The 15,160-nt window shown below is 38.4% G+C and overlaps 2 protein-coding genes across 2 annotated transcripts in view; both read left to right on the top strand.

Annotated features, from left to right (window-relative positions):
* The window catches only part of MAN1A2 (mannosidase alpha class 1A member 2), a 150,737-nt gene that overhangs the window by 125,459 nt on the left and 10,118 nt on the right, over positions 1-15,160 (top strand). The window contains exons 11-12 of the mRNA XM_080915464.1: positions 2,133-2,305; positions 5,896-6,011. Coding sequence (XP_080771590.1) covers positions 2,133-2,305; positions 5,896-6,011 — 289 coding nt within the window. The remainder of the gene's footprint in view (positions 1-2,132; positions 2,306-5,895; positions 6,012-15,160) is intronic.
* TENT5C (terminal nucleotidyltransferase 5C) overlaps positions 5,910-15,160 on the top strand; it is a gene marked incomplete at its 3' end in the record, with an annotated part of 103,660 nt that continues 94,409 nt past the window's right edge. The window contains exon 1 of the mRNA XM_080915465.1: positions 5,910-6,011. The remainder of the gene's footprint in view (positions 6,012-15,160) is intronic.

Genomic DNA, 15,160 nt, shown 5'->3' with positions numbered 1-15,160 from the left:
GTTTAGCTGGGTGTGTGGGACGCACTGCTGAGCCCGTTTGTGAGAGGAGTACTGCCTCAGTCGTTCAATCGTGATGTGCACTCAGGACACTAGGTTGACAGTTCGTACATTGTTTCGGTTTATTTTAAAAATTATTTTGGTAAAATACATGCATAGTTTTAGACTTGCCCTTTTTTAGTTATAAGTCTATTCAGGAAAAATCATTTATTTTTCTTGTATGTTTGTGTGAAGTTATACATGACCACTAAGCAAAATAATTTTCATTGAGATACTCACAGTATTAATTTCTTATAGCCAATTTCTATTCCAGTTCTGGTATGTTGTCATAATTATGGTAGTAACTAGCTAATGTAATCTTAAGGTTAACCTTTAAAATCATCATCTGCTCACCATCTAGTACTAAAAATGTTTACATTAGCCTACAAAGTAACAGCTTTCATTCTGACACTTTCACACTTTGTTTCAGTAGATCCTCTCCACACTGGTCTCCTTCCCACTCAGGTGGCTCAAAGTATTCCCCGCCTTAAGACTCATGGAAATACACATTTCTCTGTCTGTCTGTCTGTCCCTATATGGAAACAGAAACAAACTCAAAGCTGGTATCTACACATCAGAGCGAATATTTGTGGTATTTGTCTTTCTGAGTCTAGTATTCTTCACTGATACTCTAATTTCCAGATGCATCATCTGTTTTCCTGGATATTTCCTTTTTCTTTAGGGGAAGGAAAAACACAAGCAATCTAGACCACAGTAACCTGCCTTTGGATTACTTTCATCTCAATGCTTATGATGTTGGACTTTTTAAAAAATGTTTTTTGTTTTTTTATTCTTGAAGAGTCTCATTATGTACCAAGGATGGCCTTGAATCCAGTCTTTTCCATATAGTACCAGAAGTTACTAGGAAGTATATTCAGACAAGAAAAAAAGAAACAAAAGACTTACAGATTAGAAAGGAAGAAGCAAAATTATCTTGATTTCCACATGGCATGATTATGTAGAATAAAAACTGCATGCACACATGCATGTACACAAACAAAACCCTGTTAGAACAGATGGATTAATTCAGTACAGTGGTGGGATATAAATCTATGTGTAAAAATCAGTTGCATTTCTTTACACTAATAGTCTATTGAAGGAAGAGATCAAGAATAGAACCTTACTTATGATAACATTAAAATGATAAGATAATCAGGGCTTGAAAGAAAGCTCTGTAGTAATGCTTGCTGTAATATTTGAGGATCAGAGTTCTAGCACCCACTGGACTGGGCCTGGCGTTTCTGTAACTCCAGCATTGACAGGTCAAGATAGGAGGATGGCTGGGGCTTGTTGGCTGCAAGCCTCACTGAAAAATTTCATGCTCTAGATTCAGCAGGAAACTCTGCTTCAAAGGAACAAATCAAAGAGTTATAGCATAGGATGCTTAATGCCTTCTTTCCCTTGGCTTCCACGAGCAGTGTGTGCACACTCACACATGTGTGCATACTCCTCCACTACACACACTCAAGAATACTACGTAATGAATTGATTTAACCAAAGGGAAAGATTATGTGCTGAAAATGACAAAATATTGATGAAAGTAATTGGAAATACCAAAAAAAAAAAAAAAAAAAAAAAAAAGGGACAGAGTATCTGTTTGTGTTCATGGATTGTGTGCGGTAATCGCCTTTGCATTTGGTTCCAAGGTACTACTTAGCTCTAGGTAGACTCGGATTTAGTAGCATATTGCTGTATATTCTCCTGAGGAGTACTTCATGTCAGGGCAATAGAAATGTTTGTGATTCTGTTAGAAGAAAGTTAAATGAATTGTTTTGAAGCAATTTATTCCTGAAACAATTCATTTTGTAGTATAGTAACAATACAATAACCAAAGTTACTTCAGGGCAGGAGTATAGCTCAGCCTAATATGTGAGAGGTTCTGGCTTTGGTTATTAACACCAAAACAAATAAATAAAAATTAAAACAGTAAGAAGCAAGGAAAGTTACGAAAGATAAAGATTACTTTATACCTCTTTCCTTTAGAGAGAACAGAAGTATTCTTTAAAGCACACACATTATTTATGTGGATTTTTGTTTTTTCTTTTCTTTTTTTCTTTCTTTTTTTTTTTTTTTTTCTTTTTTCTGGAATGTTACAGCATTAAAATTAGGTCCTGAGTCATTCAAGTTTGATGGTGCAGTGGAAGCTGTGGCTGTGCGGCAAGCTGAAAAGTATTACATCCTTCGTCCAGAAGTAATTGAAACCTATTGGTATCTATGGCGATTCACCCACGACCCACGATACAGGCAGTGGGGCTGGGAAGCAGCACTGGTAAATACGCCGATTTCTCCTTTTGTCTGTACTGACTGCGTAGGGCTGTCCCCTGTACCATTTGTCCTCCTCACAGTTCCTTGATTCTGAGAACTGTACACTTTGATTTCTCTGGGGAAGAAATTGTTCTTCTTTGTTTCTTGAACATTGGGAACTAACGTTATACTCCTGTATGCTTTCTATTGGTACTTCGATAAAAGTGTGCACTTGTTAGTCTACTAAGTAACTATAAGGAGCTATTTAAAAGGCAATCTCAGTAGTATTATAGAATAAGCAGTATTTTTATGTCTTTTTAATGATTAACCACTGGGGGAAAAAACTCAGATCCATAGCCTGAGCAGATAATTCTTGTTCATGTTACCTTGTGTTCTAATAATTTCTGTACAGGTCAGTAAATTGTTTTTTTAAAGTAGATTAAAAGACAAAATATGGTGTACTCATATATAAGCAGTATCTGTCTGTCTCTCTCTGTCTGTCTGTCTCTCTCTCTCTCTCTCTCTCTCTCTCTCTCTCTCTCTCTCTCTCTCTCTCTCGTGTGTGTGTGTGTGTGTGTGTGTGTGTGTTTGGAAGCAAGAATTTGTTGTGAATAGTAAGCAAACACTATTTACTCTTAAATAATAGACATTTACACTGAGTGTGACGGCACATACTTGTAACCCTAACCCTCAGGAGACTAAGGCAGAAGCTGTCACAAGTATAAGAACAGATTGGACTGCCAAGTGAGCCTGAAGCCTGCATGGGCTTAAACTGTTCTGATATAGTGACAAGCTAGTCGTTAAACAAACAGAACCATGTATTGTTTGTGTGTACCCATGAGTGTGAGTACCTGTGGAGGCCAAAAGAGGTTGTTGGGTCCTGTGGAGCTGGAATTTTGTGTTTTTGAGCCCCCTGATGTGAGTGCTGGGAACCAAAAGTAGGTCTTGTGTTAGAACAGCAAATGCTCTGACCTGCTGAGCAATCTCTGTAGCCCAATAATGGTGATCCATTCTTTACATGCTCATTAGGAAGAATATGACATTTAAATTGCTTAGATAAAAGTACCAGGCCTAAGTAAGGAGAGTTTAAAACCAATTGACAACTAATAAAGCTCTGAAAAGAACTTGGTTAAGTACTTTTCACTGTTAACTAGCTTTCTGTTAAGAGAAGGCTGGGTGAACAGGAACAGTCAGGGAGCACACAAGCAGCAGCAGAGATGAGGGAGGCTGAGATCATTGCACAGGATCTCAGGGTGACATGGTAGGGAAAGGAAGAATCCAGGTGCTCCTGGCTTCTCCCAGACAGCACAGCTCTAAAGTGTGGCACATTTGCACCAGGGAGTCGTTTGGTAACTTTGACTTAAAAGTAGAGTTGTAAATAAACTTTTTTATTTAAAGCATTGACTAATGCATGTTCAAGGACACAAATAGAGATAGAAAGTAAGAATTGTAAGTTCCAGTGAGGCGTTAGAATACAGTAGTTAGCACAGAACAAATTGCTTATCTCAATTTCTCCATCTGAAAAGTGGAGCTATTAACCTCCTACCGTTATGAAATTTAAATGCCAGTGCTTATGAAGCTCTTAGAATAACCTTCAGAAGATTGTTAGCTCTTAAATAGTCGCCATTGTCATCTAGGCATGTGTGTGTGCACTTCCTGCTACTTCTCACCACCCATGGAGCCTAACTAATAAGGTTGTAGAAATATAATGTCTCAGAGTAGAGCATGGTTACAATAAGTACCTCATTACCACTACTACTGTATAAAGCTCCTAAATAGTACATTTTAAAGGATGTTGTGAACTAGTATTTGTACTTGGAAATGATCACATTGAAAGTCAGAGAAAGTGTGTGTGTGTGTGTGTGTGTGTGTGTGTGTGTGTGTGTGTGTACATATACAAGTGTATGTGGAGTTAAGAATACAACCATACGTTCCTCATGTACCTTCCACCATTTAAATAGGGTCTCTCATTGGCTAAGGACTTAACCAAGTAAGCCAAGCTGGCCAGCCAGGATAGCAAGTACCTTAATCTGCATCTAGTAATCATTGCTGGAATTACGGACATGCACCACTGTGCCCAGCTTTTTATATGGGAACTGAACTCAGATCCTCAATCTTCAAGACAAGGGCTTTGTGAGCCATTTCCCATACTCAGCTCCCTAATTTAGAAAGAATAGGTCGAATTTGACATTTAAGTTAGGAAAGTATTTTAGAGAGATTATAGTGTTAGAGGAGGTAAGACATCCCAGTACAGGTGTGTTTTTCTAGTATGAGAATATTCCTCTCTGATAACACTATGTTTAGGTTTAATATATTGTCAGTTACACAAATGTCAAATTTTCCTACAGATTAATATGAGTGTTTGCTTTTGTTTTTAGAAGAAACAGGGTCTCACTATGTAGCCTGGCTGTCCTAGAACTGACTGTGTAGATAGATCAGGCTGGCTTTGAATTCTAGAAAATCCTTAATTTCTTTCTTTATTTCTTTTTTGACCCTGCTATCCTTTAACAGAGCGTTGTTTAGTTTCCATGTGTATGTGGGCTTTTTGTTGTCTTTGTTGTTGTTAAAGACCAGCCATAGACCATGGTGATCTGAGAGGATGCATGGGAGTATTTCAATCTTCTTATATCGATGGAGGCTCGTTCTGTGTCCAATTATGTGGTCAATTTTCGAGAAGGTGCCATGGGGTGCTGAGAAGAAGGTGTATTCTTTTACTTTGGGATAGTATGTTCTGTATATATCTATTAATTCTAGTTGGTTCAATGTCTCTGCAAGTTTTGCAGTGTCCTTGTTCAGTTTCTGTTTCCCTGATCTGTCCATTGGTGAGAGTGGGGTATTAAAGTCTCCCACTATTATTGTGTGGGGTGAAATGTATTTTTTGAGCTTCAGTGGGGTTTCTTTTATGAATGTGGGTGATTTTTTATTTGGAGCATATATGTTAAGGATTGAGAGTTTCTCCTGACAGATTTCTCCGGTAATGAGTAAAAAGTGTCCTTCCTTATCTTTTTTGATAACTTTTGGTTGGAAATTTACTTTATTCGATATTAGAATAGCCACTCCAGCTTGCTTCTTGGAGCTGTTTGCTTGGAAGTTTTTTTCCCACCCTTTTACTCTGAGATAGTGTCTGTCTCTGTCTCTGAGATGAGTTTCCTGTATGCAGCAAAAGGCTGGATTTTGTTTATGTATCCAGTCTGATAGTCTATGTCTCTTTATTGGGGAGTTGAGACCATTTATGTTAATAGATATCAAGGAATAGTTGTTTCTGTTTCCTGCCATTATTGCTTTTTTTGGGTTGAGTTGTGTCTGTGTTTTTTTTTTCTTTTAGTTTTCTTGTTTAGGAGTTTTCTTGTTTTAAAAATATGGAACGCTTCACGAATTTGCATGTCATCCTTGCGCAGGGGCCATGCTAATCTTCTCTGTATCGTTCCAATTTTAGTATATGTGCTGCCGAAGCGAGCACTCAGGCTGGCTTTGAATTCAGACAGATCCATCCATCTGTGTGCCTCCTGAGGGCTGCTCGTCTTGTCTGAACTTTTTTTTAAAATACGGGTTTTGATTTGTCTTTCAGAATTGACATTCCACAGAATTAATTGTGTTCTCTGTGCTCCCTCACAGGCTATTGAGAAATACTGCCGAGTCAGTGGTGGGTTCTCTGGAGTCAAGGATGTGTACTCTCCGACTCCTGTGCATGACGACGTGCAGCAGAGCTTCTTTCTTGCTGAAACATTAAAGTAAGCACACACTCAAAAGTGTTTGAAGTAAGCTTATTTTAAATGCTATATGAAAATGAAGATTGTTCTAATACTGAGATAATATATACTGTTGCCATACAGATATATATTAAGTAATGTTTAAATCAAGTTAATTATATCTATCACTACAGATAATTTGTTCTTTATAGTGATACCTTTTAAAAATCCCATCTTTTTGAAGTATAGTGTTATCTCTAATCACCATTTTCTGCAGTGACACACCGGAACTACTTTTCCCCATGTGATTATAACACAGGACTCATTGGTCCACTGCCTCTTCTTGTCTCTCACTAGGTTCTGGCTGCTAATCTTCTACTCCTGAGAAGCAGCTTTTTTACATTCTACATATGAATGATATTATACAGTTATTTGCTTTTTTGTGCCTGGAGTCTTTAACTAGACACAATAATTTTTAGATTCACCCAGGCAGATAGAAATGACCCATTTCACCATACTGAATTATAAATATGTGCCACATTTTTAAAAAGATTTATTTATTTAATGTATATGAGTACACTGTAGCTGTCTTCAGACACACCAGAAGAGGGCATCAGATCTCATTACAGATGGTTGTGAGCCACAATGTGGTTGCTGGGAATTGAACTCAGGATCTCTGGAAGAGCAGTCAGTGCTCTTAACCACTGAGTCATCTCTCCAGCCCTGCCACATTTTTTTAATCCATTCATTAACATTTCTGTCGGGTAGTGTTGCTATATGGTTGCTAGATAACTAAATTTGACTATATATGTCATCAATATATTACATTGTATTATGTTGCATCACAAATGCTTTATGTAGGTAAATAGCAAGCCATATCTAAAGAATGACTGTAAAGTAGCTCTTTGTCAAGTTAATGTTCTGCTATGGTGATATAGGCCTCTAATCCTAAAACTTTGAAGACAAGACCAGAGCATTGCCATCTTTGAGGCAGCCTGAGCTATATAAATATGTACAAATATAGGAAAACTGTCTCAAAAATAATAATAAATCAGGGGAAGGAGTGGTTCGTACCTTAAATAAGTCATTTTGTTTCTGGTCTTTGATTTGCTTTTTAAGCCCCTAGAAAATTTCTTAAAACATAAATATAATGGCCATAACTATGAAGTCTTAGTAGGCCTGAGACAGGGTCAGCCAGTGTGACATTTGCTTTTGGACCCAGCTGCATTTAGGTTTCATCTCTTAGGAATGGCCATACATGTTTTGATGGACTAAATGCTAATGTAGCTATCATCCACCCCTCTCTCTGTAAGGTCTTGTAGAGTGGTACATGTAAAGGGAAAATGGAAAATGAAAAAGACAGTTTGGGGCTTATACTAAGAAGTCCAGTGGAGCTCTGTAAATATGTCTGGGAGGAGATGGAGACATTAATTACATATGTGTGCTTTCTTAAAGGCATACAAACAAATATCACTTCATATCACCAGTAACTGAATTTCATGTTCATGTTTCCTGTGTTTTACACACAGGCAACTTAAAAATACATCATTTTCTCTACAAATGTTTACTGCCCAGTACCACTCAGATCACTTGGGGATACTTTAGCAACCCCAAGGACAAGTATCCTACTGTGCTCTAATATAATATATTTCACCATGTCTGCCCAGCTGGATTTCTCACCCTAATATAAGTGTAGTTCATTTATGTCTGGTGTGTTACAGCTAGAGTACATAAGCATCCATATTGTTTTTCTTTTATGAAACTAGTTTGTGTTCTTCAGTTTCTTTAGCATCTAAGTTAGTGTTCTGTTTTACCTCTTGCTCTGTCAGTGCAGTGTGTGCTTCTGTTTTCTTGTTGCTCCATTTTATTCCCTTTTTCCTTTGTCTACCACAGACCTGGTCCAGACCCTGATTGTTGTGGAGATGGTTTAGGCATCTGCCTTGGTCCCGAGTTTTCCACCCCTGGGCCCTCCTTGTTCTTGTGTATCCAGTTGGTTAGGCTTGTATCTCTGTCAAGCAGCTGTAAGAGCACTGGACCACAAGCAGAGTGGCAGCTTTAGTTACTCTGTGCTACATCCTCCTTGCTCAATGAATGTGTTGCAGCAAATTTTTGTGCTTTATCTATAAAGCTGTGGAATTTGATTTAGGTTGTGGTAGAATTTCTCTCTCTTTTTCCTTAGCTCTTACATGATGTGAATGTGTGTGCATGTGCGCAGGCTTTGTTACTACAAGTTTGGCAAAGCACTGACCACTGATGAGTATCTTCAGCCTCTTGCCACTTGTCCTCTTGCTACCTCTCACCTCTCATCTCCCTGTCTTAGGGTGTTGTTGCAGTAAATATTAAAATTATATAAAAGGTTTATCTCTCTATTGGTACTGAGATCTCACTCCTCAGGCCCGGTTTTAGTTAGGAGCCATGCGTACCTCTGTTGCCTGGCCCGAGCCACCACCTGGATCTCACTGGGTTCTCACAACTCCCTTTCCTGGTGGTTTTCTATCACCTGTTCCCCACCTCCGTCCCAGGGTGTTTCTGTATCCCAAAACTCCACATAAATACAGCTCTACAGTCCGATAGCTTTTCATATAGGTTTATATAAGTTTATATATTTACTTCCACAAACCCTGTACACAACAAGATTGCATCAAATAGACAAAGATACAAACTGCCCTTCTATATGAGATATTAGACCTATAAAATCCTTAATGTTCATAGCTATTTAACACCTATCAATGCTACCTGGGTCTAGCTGGTCTTTGTGAATGTCCCTGTTGCGATGACCTTCACCCTCCTTCCTGACCTCTCAGACCTCTCCTCTCTCCACCTTCCTAGCCCTGCCCAGTCACTTGCTTTCCTTTATTTTACTAATTAAAATGGGAAGGTTCAGATGAAGTCACCTCTGGAGTAACTAGGCCACCCTTCTGGGGAAGTGGAATTAACATTAAAATACAAATAAGCTTCAGGACTATCTACCGGGTCTATCTCTGCCTCTGTCTAGACACACACATTCACATATTTTCTCATTTAAAAACAACATTGTTTTCTGGATAATATGAGCATTGCTAGCATTTGGTGTTTTACGTGGATTTCAAGAAGGGAGTGGATCTGGTTAGGAGGGAGGTGGGGTGGAACTGGGAAGAATGGGTGGGAGGGAAAAACATAATCAAGATATCTTGTATGAAGGAAAAATGTTTTCAACAAAAAGTGAATTGTTTTTTTTAAATAAGAAGAAAGGGATATTAATCTATATACTTATAATTCAGTTTTCTTACCCAGAAACTTTAACGTTCATACAATTCTGTGGTATGACATATATTTTGTTTAAATCATATATTCCATTTAAAATGTTTTCCATTATTTCAAAATGTGTTTCAGTTTTTATTTTTGAAAATCTCAGTTCAAGATCTAGTATTGGAGCCTTTATTATAGTTGGTTGTCATATCACTTAGTCTGATTTAATCTAGTAAAAAAACTTTACAGACACATTTTAGTCTTTTGCAAAATTCACATTTTTAAATGTTTGGATTAGTTTCTATGAAGAATCTCGATTATGCTTCATATTATTTTTTAATGGTTGGTTTTCTCTAAATTAATATTATAAATGATGTGTGCTCCTTGTCCTGCTCTGTGAAAAGGCACATGATAGTAATTCAGTTATCATTGGTGATTTTGGTTTAGCTCATTGATATTATCACATACCTAATAGTATATAATAATAATCTGTCTGAGGAGAGATTCTTTTCCAGCAGTCTTTCTATGCTTATAAGCATCCTTTGCTTGGATCAAATATAACTGTAGAGACAGTAGAAGATGCTAGAAGTCCTAGAGTCCTTGATTTTCACCCTCATATAGTTTCCTTTATGCTTCTTAGAAGCTACAGTGGTCTATCTCTTAGCTTCATCTCCCATCGGTTTACTTGCCCATTCCGTCCTGAAACAGGTTCACTCTACATTCAGAAATTGTCATCCATGAGGCATGTAAGCTTGCCTCTTGTCTGTTTTATTTCACTACACTTGGCAGGAAGGTTTGTGCCCTGTCAGCACTCCTTTCCTTCTAACTTGAGTTCTTATCTCGCCTGTTGAGGACTGGTTTCTAACCATATCTCCAATACCTCAACCAGTACAGTCCATGAGCATTTAGCATGTGACTTAGGATCAGAAATAGATGACGTTCTGCTCTTCCCTCCAGTACATATATGGACCATCCCAAGTACATCAGCAGTAGTGTAGGTATCCAGTCATTTACAGCCACTTACAGTCATCCTTGTGGATCAATATAATAAAAAGGATCAAACAAGAGTAAATATAGAGATAAACTATATTAAAACTCTAGTTGAGAAAATGATCAGTGCTGAACTACTGAACTCAGCATTGAGCATCCTGGAAGTTGAAAGAGCACATTATTTTGACAAGTTTGTGCTGCTAAGTATAAGATGACTTATACTGCATAACTCATTACCATATATTGAACCAGTGAGTAAACTGTATTCTTTTTTCAAAAGGTAAAGACAGTTGAATACTCACTTTCATGTGGTCCGCCTGTATGTCTAATGGTAATTATCTTCAGACAGTGATGCTGCCTAGAAGCTACTAAGGTTCTTGCGTCTTTTTTAGCTGTATCTCTTGTCCTTTTTTTACTTGTCCATTCTATCCTGAAATCAGTCTAACTCTATCCAGACATTTGTTCTTTCTTTCTTTTTGGTTTTCCAAGGCAGGTTTTTTTTTTTTTTTTTTTTTTTTTTTGTGTGTAGCCCTGGCTGTCCTAGAACTAGCTCTGCAGACCTGAGTGGCCTTGGACTCACAAAGATCCACCTGCCTCTTCCTCCAAGGCATGTGCCACCACTACCAAGCTTTTATTCAAACATTTTCATACATTGAATGTGTAGTTGACACACATGAAAAGCACAAAAGTCACAGATACAGCCTTTATAAACACTGATGACATAATGTTAACATAAGATTAGATAAAAGTTCTATGAAGACCAGAATTAACAGTCTTAATACGTCACAAGAATTGCAAGTTAGCATGGCCCCTTCTTCTCCTGTTAGTTAAAACTCCAATAGGCTTTTGTTAGAAGCTGGGAGGTGTTGATTGTCTTGTCAGGTGGTTATGTTTGATGTGGATTCATTAAAGACTAGCAGGTGGTGTGTGTTAACTTTTGACATAGTAGTGGCATAGTTGAGTCACAGTAGTGTTCTGTGCCTGAATATTTTGCCATAGAAACTATCCAGTGAATTAGCTGTTGGTATGGCTTTCCCCTGCTAAATTTCAAAAGGCTGTGTGCTGGCTTTTTGTCTTGTTTTCTTTGGTAGTTCCTTTATTGTTTGTTTATTGTGTGTGCTGATGGTTGCTGATGGTTTAACAAAATACTATATAATGAAGAATAATGTAAAATAAAACATATGTGATATATCAACAAATCACATGTACAATATGCTAGTCTTCGGAGAACGTGAAGATGTAGTGGCAGTAGTGGTATTTGAACATTCAGAGTTGATGCTGAAATAGACGGACTGTGAGCTCTTGCATTGAGTGGTTCAGTGCAGGGAGGTTCAAATAACAGATAGTGTTACTGTTTCCAGGGTGGGTAATTATGGAGATCATGATAGGAGTTTAAGAAGAAACAGGTTTTCAGAAAAAATAATTAATTTTAATAAATATTTTGAAGAGGCAGTTCAAAAGATAAATGTTCAAAGCCTGAGTATAAAGAGTATACTTTATAAAGTAAAAAAGACATCTATAGAATCCCCTGGAATTGCCTCTATCTAATGGTTCAGTTTGGCAGACTAAACACATATTTATTTATGCTTTCTTGAAAGCATTAAAATGACTATAGAACACTAACTAGTCGGGTAGCAGAGGGCAAGGACACTTCTGTCAGCACATGTTTAAATGATAGAACTGGTCAGAGACAGCCAAGTACCTGTATCAGAGGGTTAATTTGAACAAGCTGGTAAACTGGTAAAAGGTTGGGCACCTTTGAAAACTGGAGTTTGAGAATGAGGGTAGAGGATGTTTGCATGGGATATTAGACTCTCATTTCCGTACTGTCCTGTCTCTGTCTTAAATGACAGAAGATCTTATGAGAGGAGCTTCAACCACACAGGCTGTGGACTTTGAGGTAACAGGCACTGCAGAAAGTAGATAGATGACTGAGAGAACTTCCTTTTGGGGAAGTTCATTAGCTCACAAGAAATGAAAAACCTCCTCAAGATAAAATAACCATGTCCTCACCCACTGCCCAGTGGCAAAGCCCTAGTAAATACTAGCCTGCCTACTGCATCAGGTTAGCCTTTTAGCACCTATGTTTAAGCATTGACCCACAGTGTTAACTTGGGAGTGTTTGTCATACTGTAAGATCTGTCATGCTTGTGTGTGTGCTATGAGATTAAGAGGATAATTCACCCAGCTTGATTACATATGCTTGAGATTCTTTAAGATAAAAGTATGGAATGCTCATGTATAGACAGGTAGATAATGTCACTCTGCCGGGTTCTTCTAATTGCAAGAAAGAGTTGCAGGTTCTTGAGTAAAGGTAGCTCTAGGAATTGTCTGTCTGTGGGTTTTAGTAAAATGGCAGCTAATAAAGTCTCACAAGCTGAACAAAGCAAGGAGCCCTTGCTGCCAGGATCAACTTTCCAGCATCACCCCTCACGTTGTTGATGAATTTATCATCGAATTCTCCAGTTTCAGGCCTTTGTATCACCTCCTGGCATCAACCAATTCCTCTTAAAACATCGGAAGTGTTTTCTGACTTCAACTTTCCCTCCACAGCGTTCAGTGAGTTACAATCTCATAGAATCTCAGCTCAGTTTACATTTGTTTGGGCATCTGATTGGGAATCAAAAAGCACATGTTGAGGTTACTTTACTACCAGTTTTTCTCAGTTCATATACATCAGGAGCTAAGAGAAATCAGAAGTTAGTGGGAAACCATCTTATTAAATTTATTATTAAAGGAAGCAAGGCAAAAAATCTGAGTGATTTTGCTGCACTGTGTCTGCTACTCCTGATAATAAAGTTTCTGGGGCAGTAATTGTGTCTTTAAGTCTCTATGTCTGAAAGTCAGCCTTAATTATTTGAATCTCAAAGTATTTTAAAATAAACTCACCTGAGTAAGTCATTTAACTTTGTTCTATAGGTTAAGAGCACAGGCTTACAAAGCTAAAGGGAACTTAATGGGAAATAATGGGGATAAAAACCTCTCTTCTCACCCTTTAAACTGTTACTGCCAGAGCCATTGCTTCCACTTCCTTACTCTCGAATTAGCTTTGCACTCTAGATTTGTTTTAAAATCTAAATCGTCAAAGTAGAGAAAAGAGAGACATTCTGTCCAACAAGCACTTATTGTTAACATAGTGACCTATGTTGGCTTTTGTTTCCAATTGTCCATGTGTATCAGTAAGTAAATAATCCTGCAGTAGTTTACATCCAAAGAATTCCCCATTCCCCCCAGCATACAGTTGCTGTTTTCGTAGGCTGCTTGTGAAGACACACCATGGCGTCGTCTGTATCCCCGTCATTTGCTCTCTACCCCTTGTCTTCTTTGCAGTGTCACTTCCTATGGCAGGTGTGTGTTTTATCTGCGGCTACCAGAAGAGTCGAGTCTCATAACCAAAGGGACTTTTTAATTCCTCTTTTCCCCTAATGTCCACCAATGGCATTCAAACACAGTGAGTTTGAATCTGTTGAGTCTTTGCTTTGTTATGTGAAGCAGAAGTTCAGTGTTTGCATCTATGATCACTTACATAATTTTAGTTGTATGATTTATTATTTCCAATTATACATTTAAGCCATTTTCCTATTTTATGTCCAATTTTAAGTTGTTCTATAACTCTCCGTTTTCTCTTCATTCTTCTAACATAACATTTTTGGTTGGTTGGTTTTGGTTTTTGAAGACAGTTTCTCTGTATAACAGCCTTTGCTGTCCTGAAACTCACTTTGTAGTCCAGGCTGGCCTCAAAGTCACAAAAAACTGCCTGCCCCTGCCTCTCAAGTGCTAGGGTAAAAGGTCATTTGACTCACATAGGGACAAGTGAAAACAGTCATTTTTATAAGGTCTTTAAAAGTAGGAGTGAGATTAAGAACACTGTAGCCCACATCCTTCCCTGGCTATGGCTTATGGCTAGATTCAGAATCATTTAATGCTAACAGTGGTTGATCACTGGGATAGGAATTGGTAAAACTAGAGCCAGGGTCAGCTGTGAAAACTCGGGATTGGAGCTGTGAGGCTGTTTTCATTAGAGTTGAGGGTCCAGATGAGCGGAAGGAGGAACATTGAAACAATAGAACTCTGCTTAGAAGTTACACACGTGGGAACCCTACAGAAGAGGCTCTCAAACTGGAGCATGCGTCAGAACTTGTCTCAAAGGGTTCATTGACAGGGCTTCTTACTAATGGTTCTAGAGTATGTACTGCTAGCAAGGTCACGGGTGCTTCTTGATGTGCTGGTCTGAGGGGTCGCTGTGAGAAACACTGCCACCCATGCTCTGTAAAACATTTTGTGGAAGCCGCTGTCATACCTTGAAGTCAGGTAGCGGCCACTGCTTACCTGCTCTATCCGTGCCACTTGGTCTCCTCAATTCGCTGGAGTCTCCATCCTCAGTCCTTCTAGCACCTGCCACAGTGCAGTTCAAGTGTTAGCTCCTCGCACACACACACTGAATTTTAATTTTAAGCAATTGCAATCATTTGTTCACTTTTAGAATTGTGCAGTTTTAAATACCTTGCCATTCTCTTTTGCTTCAGTAGAGGGAGCTGTAACACAAATTGTACTAAGTAGCAACAACAAAATTTTTGACTTACTATTTTATATTAGGTAAGTGCTTCAATGATGTTTCGTCAGATTTGTTAGAATGGATAACTACTACCCTGGTTAATGTAGTCGTGTTCTGGGCAATGATATTTTGGTCAGTGGTGGACCCACAATATTCTTTCATCTGCTAACCATCTTAGCTGATATTAGCACTCGGTAAAGTTCACACCCTGAAGGAAGCTCCTGACAGTGCACTCCTCCAAACCCAGCCCCATCGGCACACGACACCCGAGTGCAGAGGATGTGTCTCCACCGCCATTTTACAGTCACTTACATCCGTAACCAAACTGCTCTGCTTTCTGTCACTGTCCATTGCCTGCTTTAGAAACTGATAAGTTGAATCATATGGTATTTTGTATTTGGCATTTTAGCAGAGTGGT

This window comes from Micromys minutus, assembly GCF_963924665.1.
Source record: "Micromys minutus genome assembly, chromosome: 4".
Classification (NCBI taxonomy): Eukaryota; Metazoa; Chordata; class Mammalia; order Rodentia; family Muridae; genus Micromys; species Micromys minutus.
Note: the sequence above shows the minus strand (reverse complement) of the source record. Positions and strands in the feature narration are given on the sequence as shown.